Below are 18,977 nucleotides of genomic sequence, written 5' to 3' on the forward strand. Positions count from 1 at the left end.
AATCGGTCGATTGTGGAAGCGGCACGGGCAATGCTGGAGGAGAAGAGCTTGCCCAAGTTCTACTGGGTCGAGGCGGTAAGGACCGCGGTATACATCCAGAACCGGATCGGAGACAAAGTGTCGGCGCACCAGCTATATTTCGGAACGAAGCCGAACTTGCGACACTTGAGGGTGTTCGGTAGCATTGCGTATGTGCATATACCGAAGGAGAAAAGGAGGAAGTTGGACGCAAAGGCCGAGAAATGCATCTTGGTCGGTTACTCAGACGAGCAGAAGGGTTATAAGTGCTATAACCCTCGCACCAAACAAGCGCGTGTCAGCCGCGACGTTGTGTTTGACGAGTCCGCGTCCTAGTACCAGCCCCCGACTCCGAACCCCGACTCCAATCCGAGCTCTGACGATGAGGTTAGAGAGGCCGAGATGCCTCCGGATGAGCCCGAAATCGAGACCCGTGACGAGAGTCCGATTTCACTCCGGTTAAGTGGACCGATTGGACGACTGAGTCGGTACGACCAGTCCGATGAAGAGTCGGCGAGTAGTGGAGACTCGGCCGTTTATTCCCCGCGCAGGAAGCCGAGGAGACGGTTTACGCGCAAAGAGAAAAGGAAGAAGAAGGTGTCGGATTCTGGCACGGATAGGAACAAGTCAGACCGACGCGAATCCGACTCCGAGGGAACCGGTGACGGGTCTTTAAAGGTGAAGACCACGTCGACCGAGAAGGCCTCGACATCGGCTAATGTGAGATTACGCCGATCTACCCGCCAGAAGAATCCTGTTTTGCGGTTCGGATACAACGAGTACATGGCGCATCATTATGCGTACATGACCCGTGTAGCGAAAGTGCGTGAGCCGGAGAGCTACGCAGAAGCAGCTAAAAACGCGAATTGGCGTGCCGCGATGGAGGAAGAGATGCACGCATTGGCGGAAAACGAGACCTGGGACCTGGTTGACGCACCAACAAGGGTAAAACCGATCGGGTGTAGGTGCGTGTACAAGGTCAAGTACAACACCGATGGCTCTGTTAACCGGTACAAGGCTCGGCTAGTGGCAAAGGGCTACGTGCAGAAACACGGCATCGACTACGATGAGACGTTTGCGCCGGTCGCGAAAATGACGACCGTCCGTGCTTTGCTCGCAGTAGCTGCGGCGAAGGGGTGGCACTTACATCAGATGGATGTAAAGAATGCGTTCCTGCAAGGTGACCTTGAGGAACAGGTGTACATGGTACAGCCCCCCGGATTTCACTCCGGAACGAACTCCTCGGCAGTATGCCGACTGAAGAAGTCCCTTTACGGACTGAAGCAAGCCCTACGTGCCTGGAACGCGAAGATCACGTAACAACTGCGTCGGATGGGCTTCGTCACGACAAAATCGGACTCTTCCCTGTTCATCCGGAAAGGTCGACTCGGACCGGTTAGTATTTTACTATATGTTGATGACTTGGTCATCACCGGCACCGACCTAGGTGAAATCGACCACATGAAGCTCCAGCTTGCGGCATCGTTCGACATGAAGGATCTGGGGGACCTTCATTACTTCCTCGGGATCGAAGTGATCCGTACCCCCGAAGGCATATTGATCAGCCAACGTCATTACGTGTTGGGTATGCTCTTCAAACTCGGGATGGCCGACTGTAAGTCCGTCTCGACTCCTCTGGATAGAACCGTCAAGCTTCGTCCCGATACGGGAAAGGTATACGACCCGACAAGGTTCCGACAAATTGTCGGAAGCCTCATATACTTGACCATCACCCGACCCGACCTCAGTTATCCAGTCGGGGTGATCAGTCAGTTCATGGCGTGACCTACCGAGGAGCACCTTCAGTGTGCGCAATGCATACTTCGGTATGTCAATGGCACTAAGGACTGGGGACTGTTATATCGGACCGGTGCAGCCGCGCAGTTAGTCGGCTACACCGATGCTGATTGGGTTGCAACGCCGCCGATCGTCGATCCACGTCTGGATACGCGTTCTCCCTCGGGAGTGCCGCGATCGCGTGGAGCCGTAAGAAGCAGCCGACAGTTGCATTGTCGAGCACCGAAGCTGAGTACCGAGGAGCGGCTGTCGCAACATGCGAAGCCATATGGTTGAAGCGGCTACTTAAGGACCTGCAAGAGGAGGTGTCAGATCCGACGACGATCTACTATGACAACCTCAGCAGCATCCAACTTGCGAAAAACCTCGTTTTCCACACACAGACCAAGCACATTGAGGTGCACTACCATTTCGTCCGTGAGCGTGTCCTTTCCGGTGAAGTCGAACTTCAGTACGTGCCGACGGATCGGCAGATTGCCGACATCTTCACCAAGCCTCTTGGTCTGGACAAGTTGCGGCAATTCTCAGGTGCGCTCGGATTGCGTCACCTCGACATGCCAAACTTGAGGGGGAGAACAGTCCCGAACGACCAAGCAAGGCAGCAGGAAAGGAGCGGAGACCGCGACACCACCGAGTCGGTTGACTCGTTTGTCGAGTTCGACTACTTCGGATCGGCTGAAGAAGCCGAGGGCGGACCCGCGGAAAAGTTCGGAAGAGGACAGAAGGGGAGCAGCCGAAGGAGAGAGCTGAAGCCAACCACACATGGGGAAGATGACGTCATCAAGGGCGAGAAGACCGAAGACGAGTTGGAGACAGCCAACTCGGACGAGAGCGAAGACCGATCGGAGGTAGCCGAGTCGGTTCGGATGGTTGATTCAGATACGCTGAATCAACCGAGGCCCAAGCGGAAGAAAAGGCAACAGGAGAAGCGTCAACACCGCAACAGCAGAAGAGCTGATAAGGGCCACATGAGCAGACAAGCCGACCGGAAGGGTCGAAGCGCGCGGAGTCGAACAGGTCGAGGAGCGCGAGCGAGGCGAGAAGCCAGGAGGAACCGGTGCTGTGAAGATCCCGAAGAGCCTCAAGTTGAGCTTGAGGGGGAGTGTTGAGAGACAAGCTCAACATCGGCCGGATCGGCTGAAGAAGCCGAGGACTAGATCGGTTGGGACCGATCGGTTAGGCCGAGTGCGTAAACCAGGAGGTCGTTAGGAAAGATACTCCGTGAGGAATATATTTGGGAGTTAGTGTAGGAGCTCTTGATGAGCATTGAAGTACTGTCAGTACTTCGGTCAGTCCTTCTAGGACTTGTATAAAAGTGTTCACTGAGCACGACTTATGTACAGACAGAGTATTATTGTTGAATGTAGTTCTTGTGTTCTCTCTCACTCTCTCTGTCTCTCCCGCGTATACTGCGTAAGCTCAAGCTCTCCATTAAACCTGAGTGTTCTTCCTTCTGTTCGGTCTTCATACCTGCTTCCGCACGCTACTTTCTACAAGTAGAATGAGAATGGATACAAGATAGGCGATGAGAGCTTAAGACTGGTGTTGATTCGAATTGATTTGAGAATACATGTATGCCCCTATTTATAGGTTCCTATAGAATAGCCTAGAGATTTCTATAATGTTATAGACCTAGAATATTCTATGATGTTCTAGGATATTATAGAATGTTCTAGAATGTTCCAGAGTATTTTTACAATAATCGGTGTATTACAAGAAGTAGTTTTTATCATCTCATATGATCATAAGTTATTTTAATGGTTGGGTTCTTGATTATGTATTACAAGGTCTTGGGTTCAAGCCTAGGTGAAGCCATGATGTTTATGTATTCATGACACTAAAATGACATAGGAAAATTTATACCAAAACCCTAAAAACCAAGAACAAAAATATCGAACACCAAAATAATGCCTCTAAGTCCCCTTTTTATAGTGAGAAAGATGTCCACCAACCATAATAAATGCACAAATGTCGCCTTTTTAATCGAGATGCATAAAGGGTAGATAAGACGGATGCACTCATGCGTCAAGATTTTAACTATACTCATTTCCCCACACAATCAATGCCCTTTTTCTCCTTATTCCCCCTTTGAGCCCACCATGTCATGACATCCACCACCACCAAACGCACACAACCTATAGTATGTGCCAAGAATGGTGAGGTTGAGGGTAGTCATCCCTCGTTTGTCTCACTCTGTGCACCTTGCTCTTCAGTATCTTCATTTTCCTCAAGTCTTTTGAGATCCGGCTCCTCCTACCGCTTCTTGAAGAACATCACTCTTTTTCTAGCCGATTCTCTGTCCAGTTCAACAAGTAGTAGCTACCATTGTCATTTGTGTTGGTCATCACATATAACCCAAATCTTTGGCTCACGAACTTCCTCGATGAGCTATGCTAGATATAAAGTCTATTGTCATACACGATCACTCAATCTCCCTCTTCAATCTTCCTCAGTCATAGTGGGTGCATCCGTTTGAACCTACCCTTATTCTTGACCCTAATAACCTTCAATCGGTCCATTACCAACTCCAGGTCTTTCGGTTTCCTCTCAAGATGTCTTATCCTCATTGCAAGAGTGAAGTATTCTTTGCTCATTTCATCCTCTTACGACATTTCCATCCATAAACCCAGTCTAGGGTGGTTCTATCATCCCATAAAGCATAAGGCAATAGTCAGGACCAGACTTCCTACACAGGTTCTAATAATTGTTTTGACTATAGGACCATGACCTCGCGCCATCTTCCCCTTGGTCTCTTCAACTCATGCAATTGTAAGGGAGAGCTTTATTCATAAATGTTCATGTATCTCTCTCGCTTCGTTTTTATTTAACTCTGAACCATCTAGCACTATCTTGCAAACATAGCCATATCGACATATGACTTCTTCTAGGAGGAACTTGCATACCACCACTATAGTTTTGTTTCTTAGGGCTCTTCCATCCACATGGTTCTTAAGGTCCTCACTTGCAAGCACCAAGTATTTCATCTACCCCACCCCCATCAACCTGACTACTAAGTCCACCATACACTTAAAGTGTATGACAAGTGGGTAGCACATTTCAGTGTCAACACTTGAGTGTAGGCGACATCCTTGTACATTCGTGGCCATCAATAATTTTTCTTTAGCTTCACGAATGTTGCCCACATATGGTGATACCCATGTGGCATGCCCCAAGGACTATCTTGGAATTCAGACACCAAAGTTGTATGTTCCTCCTCCTTGCAAACCACTGTCAATGGTGTTCTCGTTCTCTTATTCAGGTGCTTCGAAAGATACCTCTGTCTTTTAGGAAGTACTTGTATACCTTCTTCTGGATCCTTTGTGTGCCGCCTCCTCCTCCTTTGAAGTGCATGAGTGAAGATTACAGATAACGGAGGGAGGTATGGCCTCATTGAAAATTGGAGGGGTATTTTCAGAATTATGCAAAACCATTGGAGGGGTATTTTCGGAATTATGAAAATTGGAGGGGTATTTAACTAAGAAGAAGGAAGAAGGAGGAGGAGGAGGAAGAAGAAGAAGAAGAAGAAGAGAGAAGCCATGCGAGACGGAAGGCCTCTCCAAGAGATCTGCAGAGCCTTCTCTGAACTCCTCGCAGATTCTTCGGACCTCAAGCTCGTTAAGGAAGATGATGATGAAGAGGAGCGTGGTGACGGCGAGATGGAGAGGATCAGAGATGTGGACGTCGTGTCCTTCGCCAACGCCTCGTCTCGGGTTTCTGTACTCTTTCGACACCTTGGAATTGCTTTCAAATTCGCTGAGCGTGACTATGTCTCCAAGGTAGAGAGAGAGAGAGAGAGAGAGAGAGAGAGAGAGAGAGAGAGATTCTGAACATATCGTAGTTTATGCTACCTTTGATTGTTAGTATATAAAGGTGTAAATTTGACCTAAAATTCGTTGTCTTTTGGAAATAAGATTTCGCAACTTTCCCTGGCGTTAGCAGTGGAATACTGAATGTGCAGCACAATGTGTAAGGGTAAATGCAAATAGTGTAGGATGAATTGAAGGCTAGTTATATGGGAGGTCCTAATGCGGAGGATGTCTAAGGACTAGAGATATCTCTGTATTTAGAAATAGAGGGAGGGAGGTTGATTCATTTGTTATCCAGATAAATCTCTTATATGGGCCTAGATTTTCTTTGCCATAAATAAGAGTCATGAACATGGATTTAGCACAGGGAAAACTTGATATTTTGATGTGGGATGTTAGCACTGGAAATAATGGAGATTGAGAACGTGACTTCCATTCCATATTAATGAGAAGAGTTTCTATTCTAGAACATCGTTACCTGCCAATCATGGTTAACAATGATGTAGTATGCTCATCATGAATGCCACAAGATGACATGGAACATCTTGATGCAGGGGAGTTAGTGTTGTATTCGGTTCCTTGGGAAGTGATGGATGCAGCAGTTGTTATCCAAAGTATTTGCATGTCTATATTGGATGAAATTTGAATAAGTTCTCTTTCTAATGAAATGTATAAGCTTCTTCGGAGAGGATATATTTGGATTTGGATTCTGGTAGAAAGTTGCATTTTATTTGGTTTACAGGTCAATGATCTAGCAGGGGTGTCCAAGGACATGACGCTACAATCCCTTATTGAATTAGATATCAAAGATGACTGTGTTAAGGTTGCGGGGAGTCATTCTCGAAATCTACTGAGAGTAAAGCGAGGCCTTGACATGGTGAGAGTATTGTTTGAAGGCCTCATGGATTCTGAGTAATGTTTCTATTCCATAAGGCTTTTCATTTTACTCCTCGAAGTAAATTATTTAGATTTTTAGTATTTTTTTTCACATGTTAAAGAGATCTTGCTGCTGTCTCTTTGATAGGTGTAAATCTATGAGAGATTCTGCATCACGAGCATATACACAAGTCTTTTCACCACATCATAGCTACCCAATCAGAGCAGCAGTAGCGGCAGGAATGTATACACTTCCAACAAAGGCCCAATTGCTGGAAAAGCTCAATGAAGATGGTATGATCCTCACCTGTTTATGCAATGTTTTGGTAATTGACTCGTCCTACTCGACAAAAAATTATCATATGGACACATATTTTTAGTGATGGAGATATTCATACCTACCATATATGCTAATAGATCCAAATTGTTACAATTAACAAAAATGGCAATAGGTGTTATAACAATTATTGCCATGTTCTGAGTACTCTTTGGAGAATGAGAAAACTCATATATGTTTATTTATCATGGGTGAGAGATCTGCTCCATTAGAGCTATAGGGAGCTTGATATCATCTGCAGATTGAATTTTGTCCTTATGTGGTGAAGAGTTTATGCGGATTATATTAGGTTCCGTTGTAATTGTTTTGTGGAGTCAGTGATGTAGGCACTAGTTCACCTCTTTTGAGTTGTTCCAATTGTGATATTGGTTTGTTTGTTGCAAAAACTTCCACAAAGTCTAAATTACCTTTTGTTGTGCAGAGTATTCAGCTAGAACTTTTATGCAGGAATATGTCACTGCTGTGGATAAACTGTCCAAATATGTTGATGGTCTCTTCATATCAAGGGGTTTGGGCATTGATTGGTAAATGTGATGAACAATTTCATCGACATTTTTATGCAGAAAGATTTCTTGATTGAAATGCTGTAAAATTTTATTTTAAAATATCTTCATGGTGAGTGAAATGTTCAGTTGTGTTGACAAAAAAAGTAGAAAATCTCAATAAAGGCTGTTTGCTACATATGTGATCAAAGCTTTGTAAAGTCTTCATTCACTTAGTTTGCTTGTCTTTTTTTATTTTTCATGTGTTCCTTAATCCTTACTCCTATTTTTATACAAGTGAGCATTAAATGAGTCAAGATGTTAGTTTAAGGGAACCGATATGAGAACTCTTTGGTATGGAATTTTCTATGTTGACTTTTAAATTGAAAATATGAAGTTAGCACATGGTCCTGGATCCCTCAATTGTTTGTCCATGCTTCTATAGTGAATAGAACACAATGATATGCTAGGTCTGTGAATGTTGGTACCAGAGACTACACATCAACAGGATGTTAGTTTTTGACGGAATGGAATTAGTTGGAACATACTTTCAACCTTGAGAAAAAATTCATTAACATTGTTAAGAAAATTGTGATTTTTCCCAAAATTTTCCCACTTTGCTTACTTCATCTAGTATTACCTTAATGTTACTTTAAGTCTCAATTTTTCCAAAAGACAGCTTGTGTGCCTCATAGGAATCTTTTGTGATTCCAACTATTAATCACTCAAGTGCTGGAGTGATAGCATTTGGACACAGGAGGATGTGCATGTGACCCACCTTATTGAAACAGTGTGCATGCAATCTCTCGTTGACTGACGTGAGTACATGTAATAGGCATTTGGTAGTTGTTTGTGCATGTATTACTGGTGACATCAAACAAGCTATAGTTATTAACTTACTTAGTATGAGGGACATTCCTCATGTATACTAGTGTCAAACAAGCTTGGCCTACTCATGAAGGAACTGTCATATTTTGTGGAACCATGGTAAACAGGTGGTAACACTGAAATTATTAACCACCTCTCAAGGTCGAAACAGACAAATTAAACTTCATTATCTATCATAGAGGCTTACATTCACGAAAGTGGCGTTACGTAAGTTAATAACCAGACTTTTGAAACGCTTAGAATGCCGGTACTTGAGGAATGAGAATCACTTGCCTTAGTAATCAAGTAAAAGCTGAAGTCATGAGATTGAGCAGCATATATACATGAATTTATGATGTCATAGGACTGCAAAATCAAATTCATGGCCAAAGATGATATTGATAACCAACACTTACCCTAGTAACCAAGACAAACACTTGTACAATTCAGTAGCATGTGTACGAGCTTATGGTGTCTTAGGATTGCAAATCAACTTCAAGGCTAGAGTGGATATATTATCATTAAGCCATTATACCAATGTCATTGCAACAATTAGAATCAAGCGTTGCTACACAGATTGGCATTTCTAAACAAATAGCGTGAAATGTCCACTCCAAGGAGTTCTATTGCAAATTGAGGCTAGGCAACATCATTGGTTTCTCATTAGGAGGTAGTTGAAGTAATGTGTTGTTCTTAATAGCACGAAACTTCTTTTTCCAAAAATAGCACGAAACTTCAATCTGAGTATAAATCCAATAGACTAACTTAATTAAAGAGGGGTTTTTCAGAATATGCTTACCGTGAAATGGTCGAACTAATTTCTTGTAAAAGGAATGTCCTTTTGTTGATATTTATAGCTTTACATATATGCTTGAATTATTAATAATATTCAAGGATTATCAAATTCTGAGGTGAAGTTAAAAAAATACATTTCTACTATCTGCATCTTTAGGTTGGGTTCATAAGGCGCATGTTTATAAAATAGTCAAATAATATACAATGCTTAATTTTGAAGCACCTATAAAACACAATCTATAACATGTTTCTTTGCATATTTGAGAAGCTATTTGTGAAGTGTTCAGTGTGAATATACTATAAATTACCAACCTCCCATGTAACTAAAGTTCTTAAAGAGGTTGGTTTTTAGGTCACTTAAAAAGCTTTCTGAGCCCATATAGAAAGTTCGAATTGCTATCTGAAGATGTTCCTTGGTATGCCTTTTTAGCACGAAGCTCCCGCAATTTAGTCCTAAGAACCTATTCCACAACCCAAATTCATAATATACAATACACATATTCATATTGTAAACTGGATTCAAAAGAGTAATTCAGAAAACACATACATATTGTACTCGATGAAGAATCCTCTGTTCGCTAGCACATAGTGCACAAGCCATCTTAAGCTTTGAGATCTGCATGGAATTTTGTTTGTCTTCTTTCAAATTAAAAGCACCATTTGAAGCTTGGTTCACCTAAAACCTCAACATACAAATATTCAAAAATCCAGATAGGTTAGCAGCATTACAAAATATTTTCCTGCTAAAGCTTGGTAACTATTGCATACTAGTATTCCTATGTTATGTGATTCAACATAATTGGTGAAGCTTTTATAAGTATATTTCTTTATATGCACAATGATTGATCACTGGAAAACATGACCCAGCACTTCACAAAATACCAAGTACATTGCTTCATGTGCAACAATAATTGGCAGTTGATGTTTACCTCCAGAAATTTTGTTAGCTTTGAAAGAGAGGCTTCAACAGCTTTTAAAATTAGTTCATGAGCCTCAATATCAACATCTCTTGGTATATCGTATATAGATGGTTGAAAACGATCCAGAAATCCTGGTGCCACTTTAGATGCAGCTGCTGCAGCCAACTTCATGAAGCAAAGCATCAAATGAGTGAGAGTGAAGAAGAAATATCATATAAAATTTCCTTAGCAAGTAAAATATGTCTAAGAGAATATCAATGCAATGTTATCCAAGGAATAATACTATCATGGAGATATTAGAGATTAGATTTCTTATTGTCCATGTGGAGGCCATATATTGGGGATGGGAGGAGAGAGGGAGAGAGAGGTTCATACCTACTCAATTTTGCATTTTCATACCTCACAAAATCTTGGTGACATTGATGCAGGGCATGCCGCAAGATATGCAAATGCAAAAAGTTGTGACGGTATTCCCATGATTGTTACTGGATATCTGCATGGTCTTTAATACTTAAGAAAATCAACAAAATACTTTGTCTCACAATTAAACTAGGTTTATATTGTGATTTTTTTATGTTTCAAGAAAATCAAATAAAAACTTCTGGTTCACAATGCATATTATGTCCACATGGTGATTCACATAGATGCTAAAACCTAAACCCTGAATGACACAGTGGGAATGACATATTTAGTTCTAGAAAGACATCTTCATTTCTGGCAAATTAGCACAGAATATGTGTTTATGGATACGATGATAATCCATGCTCTTTTAATGCCTTTTCTTTTTCAATAAGCATCTCATCTGCATCCTTCAGTGCAAAGATTAACTCCATGGAATCGATCTCATTAACGTCAGAAGAGACAAAACCATATGACAACAATATCTCCCCTTTTGATTTTTCCCCATATGAAATAAAGACCTGCAAGGCATTAATTATATCATCAAAAATCAGTATTTGAATACAACACCAGTATGATGCACAAATGCAAATTGAAACCTGTTTCTAAGATTGATTTCTGAGGTCTTTACAAAAATCTAACAGTTATAACAATATTACCATTTTTTCTTACATGCATGACAAATTCATTATACATACAAAAATTTTACCAGTTTAGAAAAAAGCGATAAAATTTTATATCTATACTTGTTCTGAAGGCTGATATGGTCGATCTGTTGTCAAGATCACTGTGTCAGATGTTTTTTCATAATCCAGGTATGCTTCTACCTGAAACAATATGAGCAAGAACCGCAAATAATCAAACAAACTACTTCATCCAAAACATGTAATCTCTTCAAAAGCAAAAATCTATTCCAGAAAAATTACTTGTGAACTGTGGTTTAGCATATCTGCCCAAGGAACAAGGGCAACCTTCTGATTTAGCGACTGCAGACGCACCTACTGAGAACCAATGGATTCCTAATTAGCAACACAAACAGACGAAGCTAGAATATAATGCATGGATTGGTGATTACAGATTATGAATATACATAAAGAAAAGAAAAAAGTACATACTAGCCGTGAGAAGAGAATACCGAAGGCCCACTTAAAACTTTCCATTGTGAAAAACTGATTCAGATTACGAGGGGGAAACAGTTAGACAGGAATCTTCATTGAAATATACTAGCAAGCATATACGGCTTTAAAGCCAATTAAAAAATCAATCATGAATTCACTACACACCTCATATACACATGTTGGTGCTAATCATAAAAGAAAATTGAAGGGAATATGAACATCAATTTTTCTTCATGCTTGGAACTTAAGATGGCGTAAAATTATTTCTGTTGAATACTAGTATATTAGAAGTTCACACACAGATTATACTTTCCCCCAAGCAAAGTACTCAGACTTTGCATCGCAGTCACTTTACCATGAAACTCCATCTTTCAGATGTTTAACTTTGTTGCAGAATGCCATCATCACTAATAACAATATCAGCAGCACAGGACACAGTTCTATCTCTTGTAAATCTTTACATAGATGATATGCGTGACTTGGGCCGATTCAGAGTTATGAATAGAAATGGCTTTTTTACTCTAAAATTGAGGTCAAGAAGAGGGATCTCATACCTCTTCTGGAAAAAGTTGGGGATGTTTTGAATAAATCGAAGTGTGCATGTCATTGTATCTGTTATTTTATAAGAGAGGATAAGAACAATGAAACTGAATGAATCCTATGAGGTTGAAAAACTAAAAAATTTACATTTTTTCTACTTCTGCAATCCGCTCCAAAGCCTGATCTGCAACTGAGGAAGCTGAAAGGTACTTGTTAATCTCTGTTGCTGACCTATGCAAAGGATGTGGAACCATGAGGAAAATACAGCATAGTTTAAACAATATATTACATGCAAAGCCAATGTGACCAAAAGCCTCTAGTCAAATATAATTGTTTTTGAAACATATTTTTTATGGATTTCAAATTAAATAATCCTACAGATATATTCAGAGAAGGAATTAGATTGATGCACTCTTTCAAATTACTTATTCCTTGAAACACTAATTTTATTAAATAGCTCAAATTTTAGACTTTATAAATAACATCTTGATTGAACAATACAGGCAAAACATAATGTGATGCAGTCCCTCTTCTTTTCAAACTTCAAGGAATTAACTTTAAGAAAGCAATTAGAGTAAGCGAAAGATCAATGGAGAGAGAGAGAGAGAGAGAGAAAATTAATACAATGACCTAAAACCAATAGAGGTTGCCTCTATGCTGATTGGAAAAGACATACCACAAAAGAATAGACTCTGGCTGGCGTGGCAACGCATAGATATAAGGATACCAATGAGAATTTGTTCCCTGACTCGCTTCACTGATCAAGAAAGTAGCAAGAAATGGCCATTCAGGTACATTTTCAGAAGACAAAATGGTGGCAGACTGCCGGTTGCTCCATTCCTGAGATATTCGAGGAAAGCAAAAAGAAAGCAAAAATCATCAAGCAAGCCTGTCCACAAGATGCCACACACCATAAAGATTGTCACCAAATCTACACATATAATTGACAATCTTGCTGTTGAGGATAAGATGCCATAATGAGACAAAGAAGATATTGACCAAAGCTGCAGCATGATCAACAAGATACATACCATATACATATTGACTGGGTGAAGAAATAATTCAGAATGGCAAAGTGATCAACCAGGCATAACATAAATGATAAGGTATTGGTTAACGGCCTCACATTACACAATTTATTTGTTATATGGGCAAAAATGTGATATATCTCATCCATTCTACGATATGAACAACAGCATAATGCATAAACAATTCACTTGATCTCGAGAGAAAGGAAAATTTCACAAAATCAATCAACAGGCTACAGCATAGCATACATGGCGAACAGCTTTTATCACAACGTGCCTTAAAGGGCCAAACATCACACCTACACACACTGTGTGGTCAACAACACTGAACAAACAATTATTTCCGAAAGGAGAAGGAATTTGCATACCGAATCAGTGGTGATGATGAGAGACGAAGGGACAAAGAGGAGGCGCTCGCCTTTCCTGATGTTGGATGTCGCGACAAGGCCGCGCCCTCCAGACTCTGCCTCTACCTTCTCCAAGGAGAGCTTCTGAGGCGGGAGCTTCTGCGAAGTGAGCCATTGTTGAAGAAGAACAGAATCGCTACTCTCAGAAGAAGAAGAAGAAGAGTATGGATCATATCCCCCGGTCTTCTGAAGAAACGGAAGAGAGCTATTCTTACTCTTACTCTGGGACACGGTAGCATTAGCTACTCTGTCAGTTTCTGTGTTTCTGCTGAGGCAGAAAAGAGGAGGGACGACGCTGACCATCGCCATCGCCATCGCCTGCTGGAAGCTGCTTGCAGCTTCTCTTCTCTTCTCTTCTCTTCTGTGTGGATAGATGGGAAACATTTTATCAGAAATGGTGGCCTAGTTTTCATATATTACAAAAGTAGCCCCTCTTCCCTATGGAGACTTCTCTCCACAAGCAATTACATAATAATCTCTCCAGCTCTCTCTCTCTCTCTCTCTCTTTATACGTATTTGTATCCGTATGTATCTCTATCTACATGTATATCTCTATTGTATTTGTATCTCTATCTGTATCTATATCTATATTTGTATTTGTATATCTATATCTATATCAGTATCTGTATATGTATCGATGTCTCACTTCTAAAAAAAACAATGGTATCTATATATGTATATGTATATGTATTTGTATTTATGTCCCACTTCTAACAACAACAACGGTATATGTATATGTATATTTCCCCCTTCTAACAACAACGATGGTTAAGCGCCTAGCATTTCACTATTGGCAATGGCATTAATGCATCTCATCGCCTCCTTTTGTACATACTTATCAATGTAGTTGGTCTTATTCTTTGTACATTTGGTGAGGGATGCTTTTTTAAGGAGCCGTGCCATTGGATTTGCAAAATAAACCCCCTTAAACCTCCTCTTGCTCTCTCTCACAAACTTTAACAGATGACCAGTCTAACGCAATGCTTGAAGGAAAGTTGAATCCTTGCTTCTATCTTTCATAATACTATTCCCTTTTAACTGGAATTTACTTGATGAGTTGCATGATCAAATAAACATAAACTTCTTTGTAATCGTGGATTTTGAACGTTTCGTTCTACTCAACATATTAATCTTCAGTGTCGTTGCGCCAATTTTGTAGCCCGGTAATGTTGTAACAATTATTCATGTAAGTTATCATGAGCACTAATCATTTCAAGATACTTTGTCGCTACTATAATCCCACATTTCTAAAAAAAAAGGATGACTATGTTTCGATTGTCTATACCTAGCAATTGTTTCTGTTTTTTTTGTCAGGTGCAATATTTTGAAGTCTCGCCTCAACTACAAACATTTTGTTCGAGATACTTTGTCTCTACTCGAACCTCACGAAAATCTCAACTACATTTATGTCTTAAAGGAGAATGATATATGGAGGAAAAAGTGGCGTGATGTATGTGGACCCAAATCCAAAGGAAGAAAAGTTGAATAAGAGCACATTGAGCTAGAACCATGGGGAACTTCTGACAAAGGGACAATTTTTTGTGTCGAACTACACATATGAACTTATTCCCTTGTGAAGGACCACACAAGAGTTGTGTAAAAGCCTAAATAGTTCTCTTCACAAGAGAACCTCTTTAGTTCTCCCCACAAGAGAACCCACTAGGCCTCCTAACATGGGACTACTCTCCTCAACGAGAGCACACACTTACCGCACCCACTACCCAAACCTTTTGGGTCCTATATAATACCCATTTCAATAAAACCCCTCCTCTCTTCCAATTTGCATATTACATACTCAACACACACGGACACATGCATATACACAAAATACACACAAACGCATGTTTATCTTCACACATACATTTTTGCACATATGTGAATCAAGTTCCTCAAAGGGGCAAACACGACTCGTACATTGGAAACTTGCACTTCCAAGGGTCACTACCAAATCTGAATAGATCACCTTCCTCGTAGAGGGATAACAAAGGGATTGGGGGACATTACAACCCAATGGAAAATACCACATCATAGATCAACATATAAAAGGTCTTACCTCTTCATTCCATGCAACCATGGAAGCCTCGAATGCTTCTTAAGTTAATATGAAGTTAACACACACCTAATCACTGCACTAATTAAGAAATATGTTAATCTTAATTAATTAGATTACTACAAATACGTAAGATACATACAAAGTGTCTCAATTAAATTAAAAAATTGCTAAATAAAAAAGACAAGTGTATCTCAATTAATTGGAGTGGAAATGTTGCATGGAGAAAAGTGAACTTTAGTGGATGCAAAAGGGACATAATGATGACCAAGAGGTAGCCCCAAGTCGGGGCACCCAATACCCAATGGCCTTCACATATTTGCTCTTGCCCTTTTATATAAATTGGAAACCCTAAAGGGTCCCTTTCACATAACCAGTCGATTGACCATTATCCATTCCTTTCTAATAATGGGTAGTTGTCTACAAATCTCAATATGACCATGTTTATTACATACATTTGGCCTAAGCATAATAAATTAGAGTTAGTTTAGAATATAGTGTAAATGTTAGTTGCTTGAGAGTGTTTGAACCCATTCTCATATGTTTGGCCAACAAATACAAGAGGATAGATAGTGATACAATATTGTCTGATGACCTCATGATGGTTTTCACGAAGAACACCCAAGAAAGATGCAGGATTTGGTAGAGTATTAAAAACAATACAATCATCTTTGCAATTGGTTCACAAGAACTTAATTAGGGGAAAATATTTGGCTAGTTGGCTTTATTCATGAAGATATCTCTTGGTAAAACAAGCAAGAATTTGGGTGTTGTAATCAATATGAACATAGTGCAACCATGTAGGGGTTTCTTGAAGCATTACCAAATCTTAATAAGCATGCATTCTTTGAGAAACTGCACACTTAAATAAACTCTATATGATTGTCTAATGCTACATCACCTTTCACTAACAACTTATTCATCTAGTTTTATAGTCCATCCTAGTGTACTACCCCAACCCTTAGACTCTATTCCACTCTCTCTTAATGAATCTATCTTCCAAACTATAGTGTTTCAACAATTGAATGATAATAACACCTAATGTCCATTTGGCTTCTCGGTATAACATGACTAAAGTCTGGACTCTTGATGGGTAGGTTACATCCACATAGGTGGACAAGTTGAGCCCTTAGTGCTCCCCCTCGATGCACTTTATCTTTCCCCAACCATTCATACACACACACACACACACACACTTTTTGCAATGCCAATGTATCATGACATGGGACAAATGTGGTGGCTCATGCTTCACACATTATACTATAAATGTTGCACCTAACTACAAAAGCATATTCTTCGTGGAACGGGGAAGCCGTACACATCGATACATGTTAGAGCCCATCCTGATATCTGCCATTTGAACCATTGCTTCCATGCGACTCAGTTCACACACATTGAGATGTGAGACGGGGCGTTGGGGCACAAGGGATGAGAGTGGTCGACTATGCACACTTTGCCCTAAACAAGTTTGAGAGTCTAAGTATCACACTTGGATACAATGCTCTACCTTTGATCATATTCGACCATGCTTTCCACGTCTCTTCAATTGAGCCCAAATCCTTGCACGAATTTCTCTCACAACCACGATGTGCACTCTCGATTGCATTATTCATTGGTAAAGTTCTTGAACATCGAGAGTTGCTACTTACCTTCACACGTATCACGTGAAATGTAATATTTTTGGTCTCATAGGTCATATTTGACCTCCGAAGACGATAATATAATCTATCTATCTATCTATGTATATATATATATATATATTGTGGTGTGCATGTGTTCCTTTGTGCCACCCTTTTAGCTCACCCTTTTTAGCCAAGCCAACCCAAATGGGTTCCGTTGTATCAACTATAAATTGATTAAGAAGTAAGAAGCTAAGTAGACGGGTTTTGATCTCTTATGGGCATTTCACATATTGGTGGAGATGATGGGTACCAGCCCCCACATCCAAGCATCCACCTCTTCCGCTTCGTAGGTAGCATCGCCCTCGCCACCGTCACCGACACTCTTGTTAGTCTCTCTTCCATTAGCACCGCCTTAGTTCACTAGTTAGGTCTCCCGACATCCATCACTTCCTCCATCCAAGTCTTTTTTTGCAATTGTCATCTATACCTCTCTAGCACGCAAGCCCACTACACCTTCGCCTTAGACACTCTCACTTTCTCACACCACTTTTATGTCTTGCCCCACCAACTCTTCCCCCTCACCTTAGGTTGCCCACTAACTTCTTGTCCCATGAGTTTCTCTGATCCCCCTCCTACATGATAGACCTCCTGTCCCCCACCTCAATCAAGTCCGGGTGGCCCTTAGTCCAGAAGAGTGATTGAATATTTCTTTGCCAAATGATCTTTTCCCCGATCCCCCTTTGACACGATAGCCCTCTTGTCCCCCACCTTAGCCAAGTCTAGGTGGTCCTCAGTCCATAGGAGTGATTGATCTTCGCCGCCATATGATCTTTCCTCGATCCCCCTCCGACACGATAGCCCTCCTGTCCCCCACCTCAGCAAAGTTCAGGTGGCCCTCAGTCCACAGGAGTGATTGATCCCTATTCGCCGATTGATAGCTCGTTTTCCGTCACTAGCTCTGTCCAACTATCAAGGCCAACAATTCCACGGGGATGTCCTCAACTTCGTTGCAACTCAACTACGTGTCTGTAGATGTTTACATCCCCACACCATCTTCACCGAACGCCTCAACAAGACCCTCAAACATGAGACGGTTGCATAAATCAACCCTTTTCGAGCACTCTATGGGCGTAACCCTCGCCTCGCACTAGAATCATCCATGGATTTCCATTTGAAACTTGCCATCAGATGCTCCCCCTCCTTCGACAAGCCACTGTTCTTGTTCTTGTTCATGTACCTGTCCTGTTCTTGTTCATGCCCCTCAATCTCTTGTTTCTCGCAGGGGGGAAATGTGGTGTGCATGTGTTCCTTTGTGCCACCCTTTTAGCTCATCCTTTTTAGGATGCACGTACCCAAGTTGACCCACCCTTTTAGCACACCCTTTTTAGCCAAGCCAACCCAAATGGGTTCCGTTGTATCAACTATAAATTGATTAAGAAGTAAGAAGCTAAGTAGACGGGTTTTGCTCTCTTATGGGCATTTCACAATATTAAGATCCATAGAAGCAGATTACAATCTATGAGATGGGGCCTAGCCCATGGTGTGGATAAAACTTGGGTAGTATAACCACTTACCACTAGGGTAAGCTAATTATGAATCATGATAAAGAGAGAGAGAGAGAGAGCAAGCAAGAAAGAAAGATATATTAATGTCATCTAAGACCAAAATCGGGCCATGAGACAATTGGTTTACAACAAAAATGGGGTGTTTACCCGATCATCGAAAACCCGAAAAAATGCTGCCTTTTTTGCTCGGAGTAGAACGAAGAAGAAAATCGGAATGAGTGTTTCGAAGATCGGACGTCCGACGGAACACAATTAGAGGAAGGAAAGTGTGAAATGCTGAGAATTAGAGGAAGGAAGGTGTGAAATGCTCTGTTTCTCTCTCAATCAATCTCTTCTCTTTTTTCTAACTA

At 41.0% G+C, this 18,977-nt stretch overlaps 2 protein-coding genes across 4 annotated transcripts; one reads left to right on the forward strand and one right to left on the reverse strand.

Moving 5' to 3' along the window:
• Positions 1-5,320: 5,320 nt before the first annotated feature.
• Positions 5,321-7,459, forward strand: LOC147864546 (accelerated cell death 11-like). 2 transcript variants are annotated; one of them, XM_087320596.1, is made up of 4 exons: positions 5,321-5,591; positions 6,364-6,533; positions 6,646-6,791; positions 7,282-7,459. In XM_087320596.1, the coding sequence occupies exons 1-4, from the start codon at positions 5,352-5,354 to the stop codon at positions 7,302-7,304; spliced, it is 579 nt and encodes a 192-aa protein (XP_087176722.1). In that variant the 5' UTR covers positions 5,321-5,351; the 3' UTR covers positions 7,305-7,459. The 2 variants fall into 2 exon arrangements, with proteins under 2 accessions (XP_087176722.1, XP_087176721.1); XM_087320595.1 differs by having other exon boundaries at positions 5,322-5,591; positions 7,256-7,459.
• A 1,620-nt stretch (positions 7,460-9,079) lies between these two features.
• On the reverse strand, positions 9,080-13,744 carry LOC147864547 (uncharacterized). Of its 2 annotated transcripts, none has more exons than XM_087320462.1 (12): positions 13,352-13,744; positions 12,632-12,795; positions 12,103-12,186; positions 11,970-12,027; positions 11,413-11,466; positions 11,224-11,295; positions 11,044-11,124; positions 10,649-10,818; positions 10,298-10,391; positions 9,908-10,063; positions 9,526-9,654; positions 9,080-9,439 (listed from the first exon to the last, which is right to left on the reverse strand). In XM_087320462.1, exons 1-12 carry the CDS (start codon positions 13,703-13,705, stop codon positions 9,332-9,334), a joined length of 1,524 nt encoding a protein of 507 aa, XP_087176588.1. In that variant the 5' UTR covers positions 13,706-13,744; the 3' UTR covers positions 9,080-9,331. The 2 variants fall into 2 exon arrangements, with proteins under 2 accessions (XP_087176588.1, XP_087176587.1); XM_087320461.1 differs by having other exon boundaries at positions 10,298-10,400.
• Between the last annotated feature and the right edge of the window lie 5,233 nt (positions 13,745-18,977).

Source organism: Azolla caroliniana, unplaced genomic scaffold, assembly GCF_043228905.1.
Source record: "Azolla caroliniana isolate FFs.n. ecotype wild unplaced genomic scaffold, voAzoCaro1.0.p SCAF_5, whole genome shotgun sequence".
Classification (NCBI taxonomy): Eukaryota; Viridiplantae; Streptophyta; class Polypodiopsida; order Salviniales; family Salviniaceae; genus Azolla; species Azolla caroliniana.

Coding starts and splice junctions, on each gene's coding strand:
- LOC147864546 (XM_087320595.1), top strand. CDS start 5,352: ATGCGAGACGGAAGGCCTCTCCAAGAGATCTGCAGAGCCTTCTCTGAA. Junction 5,592..6,363: donor AGCGTGACTATGTCTCCAAG/GTAGAGAGAGAG, acceptor TTTGGTTTACAG/GTCAATGATCTAGCAGGGGT. Junction 6,792..7,255: donor GGAAAAGCTCAATGAAGATG/GTATGATCCTCA, acceptor TTTGTTGTGCAG/AGTATTCAGCTAGAACTTTT.
- LOC147864547 (XM_087320461.1), bottom strand. CDS start 13,705: ATGGCGATGGCGATGGTCAGCGTCGTCCCTCCTCTTTTCTGCCTCAGC. Junction 12,028..12,102: donor ATTGCAGAAGTAGAAAAAAT/GTAAATTTTTTA, acceptor ATAAAATAACAG/ATACAATGACATGCACACTT. Junction 11,467..11,969: donor CCCAACTTTTTCCAGAAGAG/GTATGAGATCCC, acceptor AATCTGAATCAG/TTTTTCACAATGGAAAGTTT.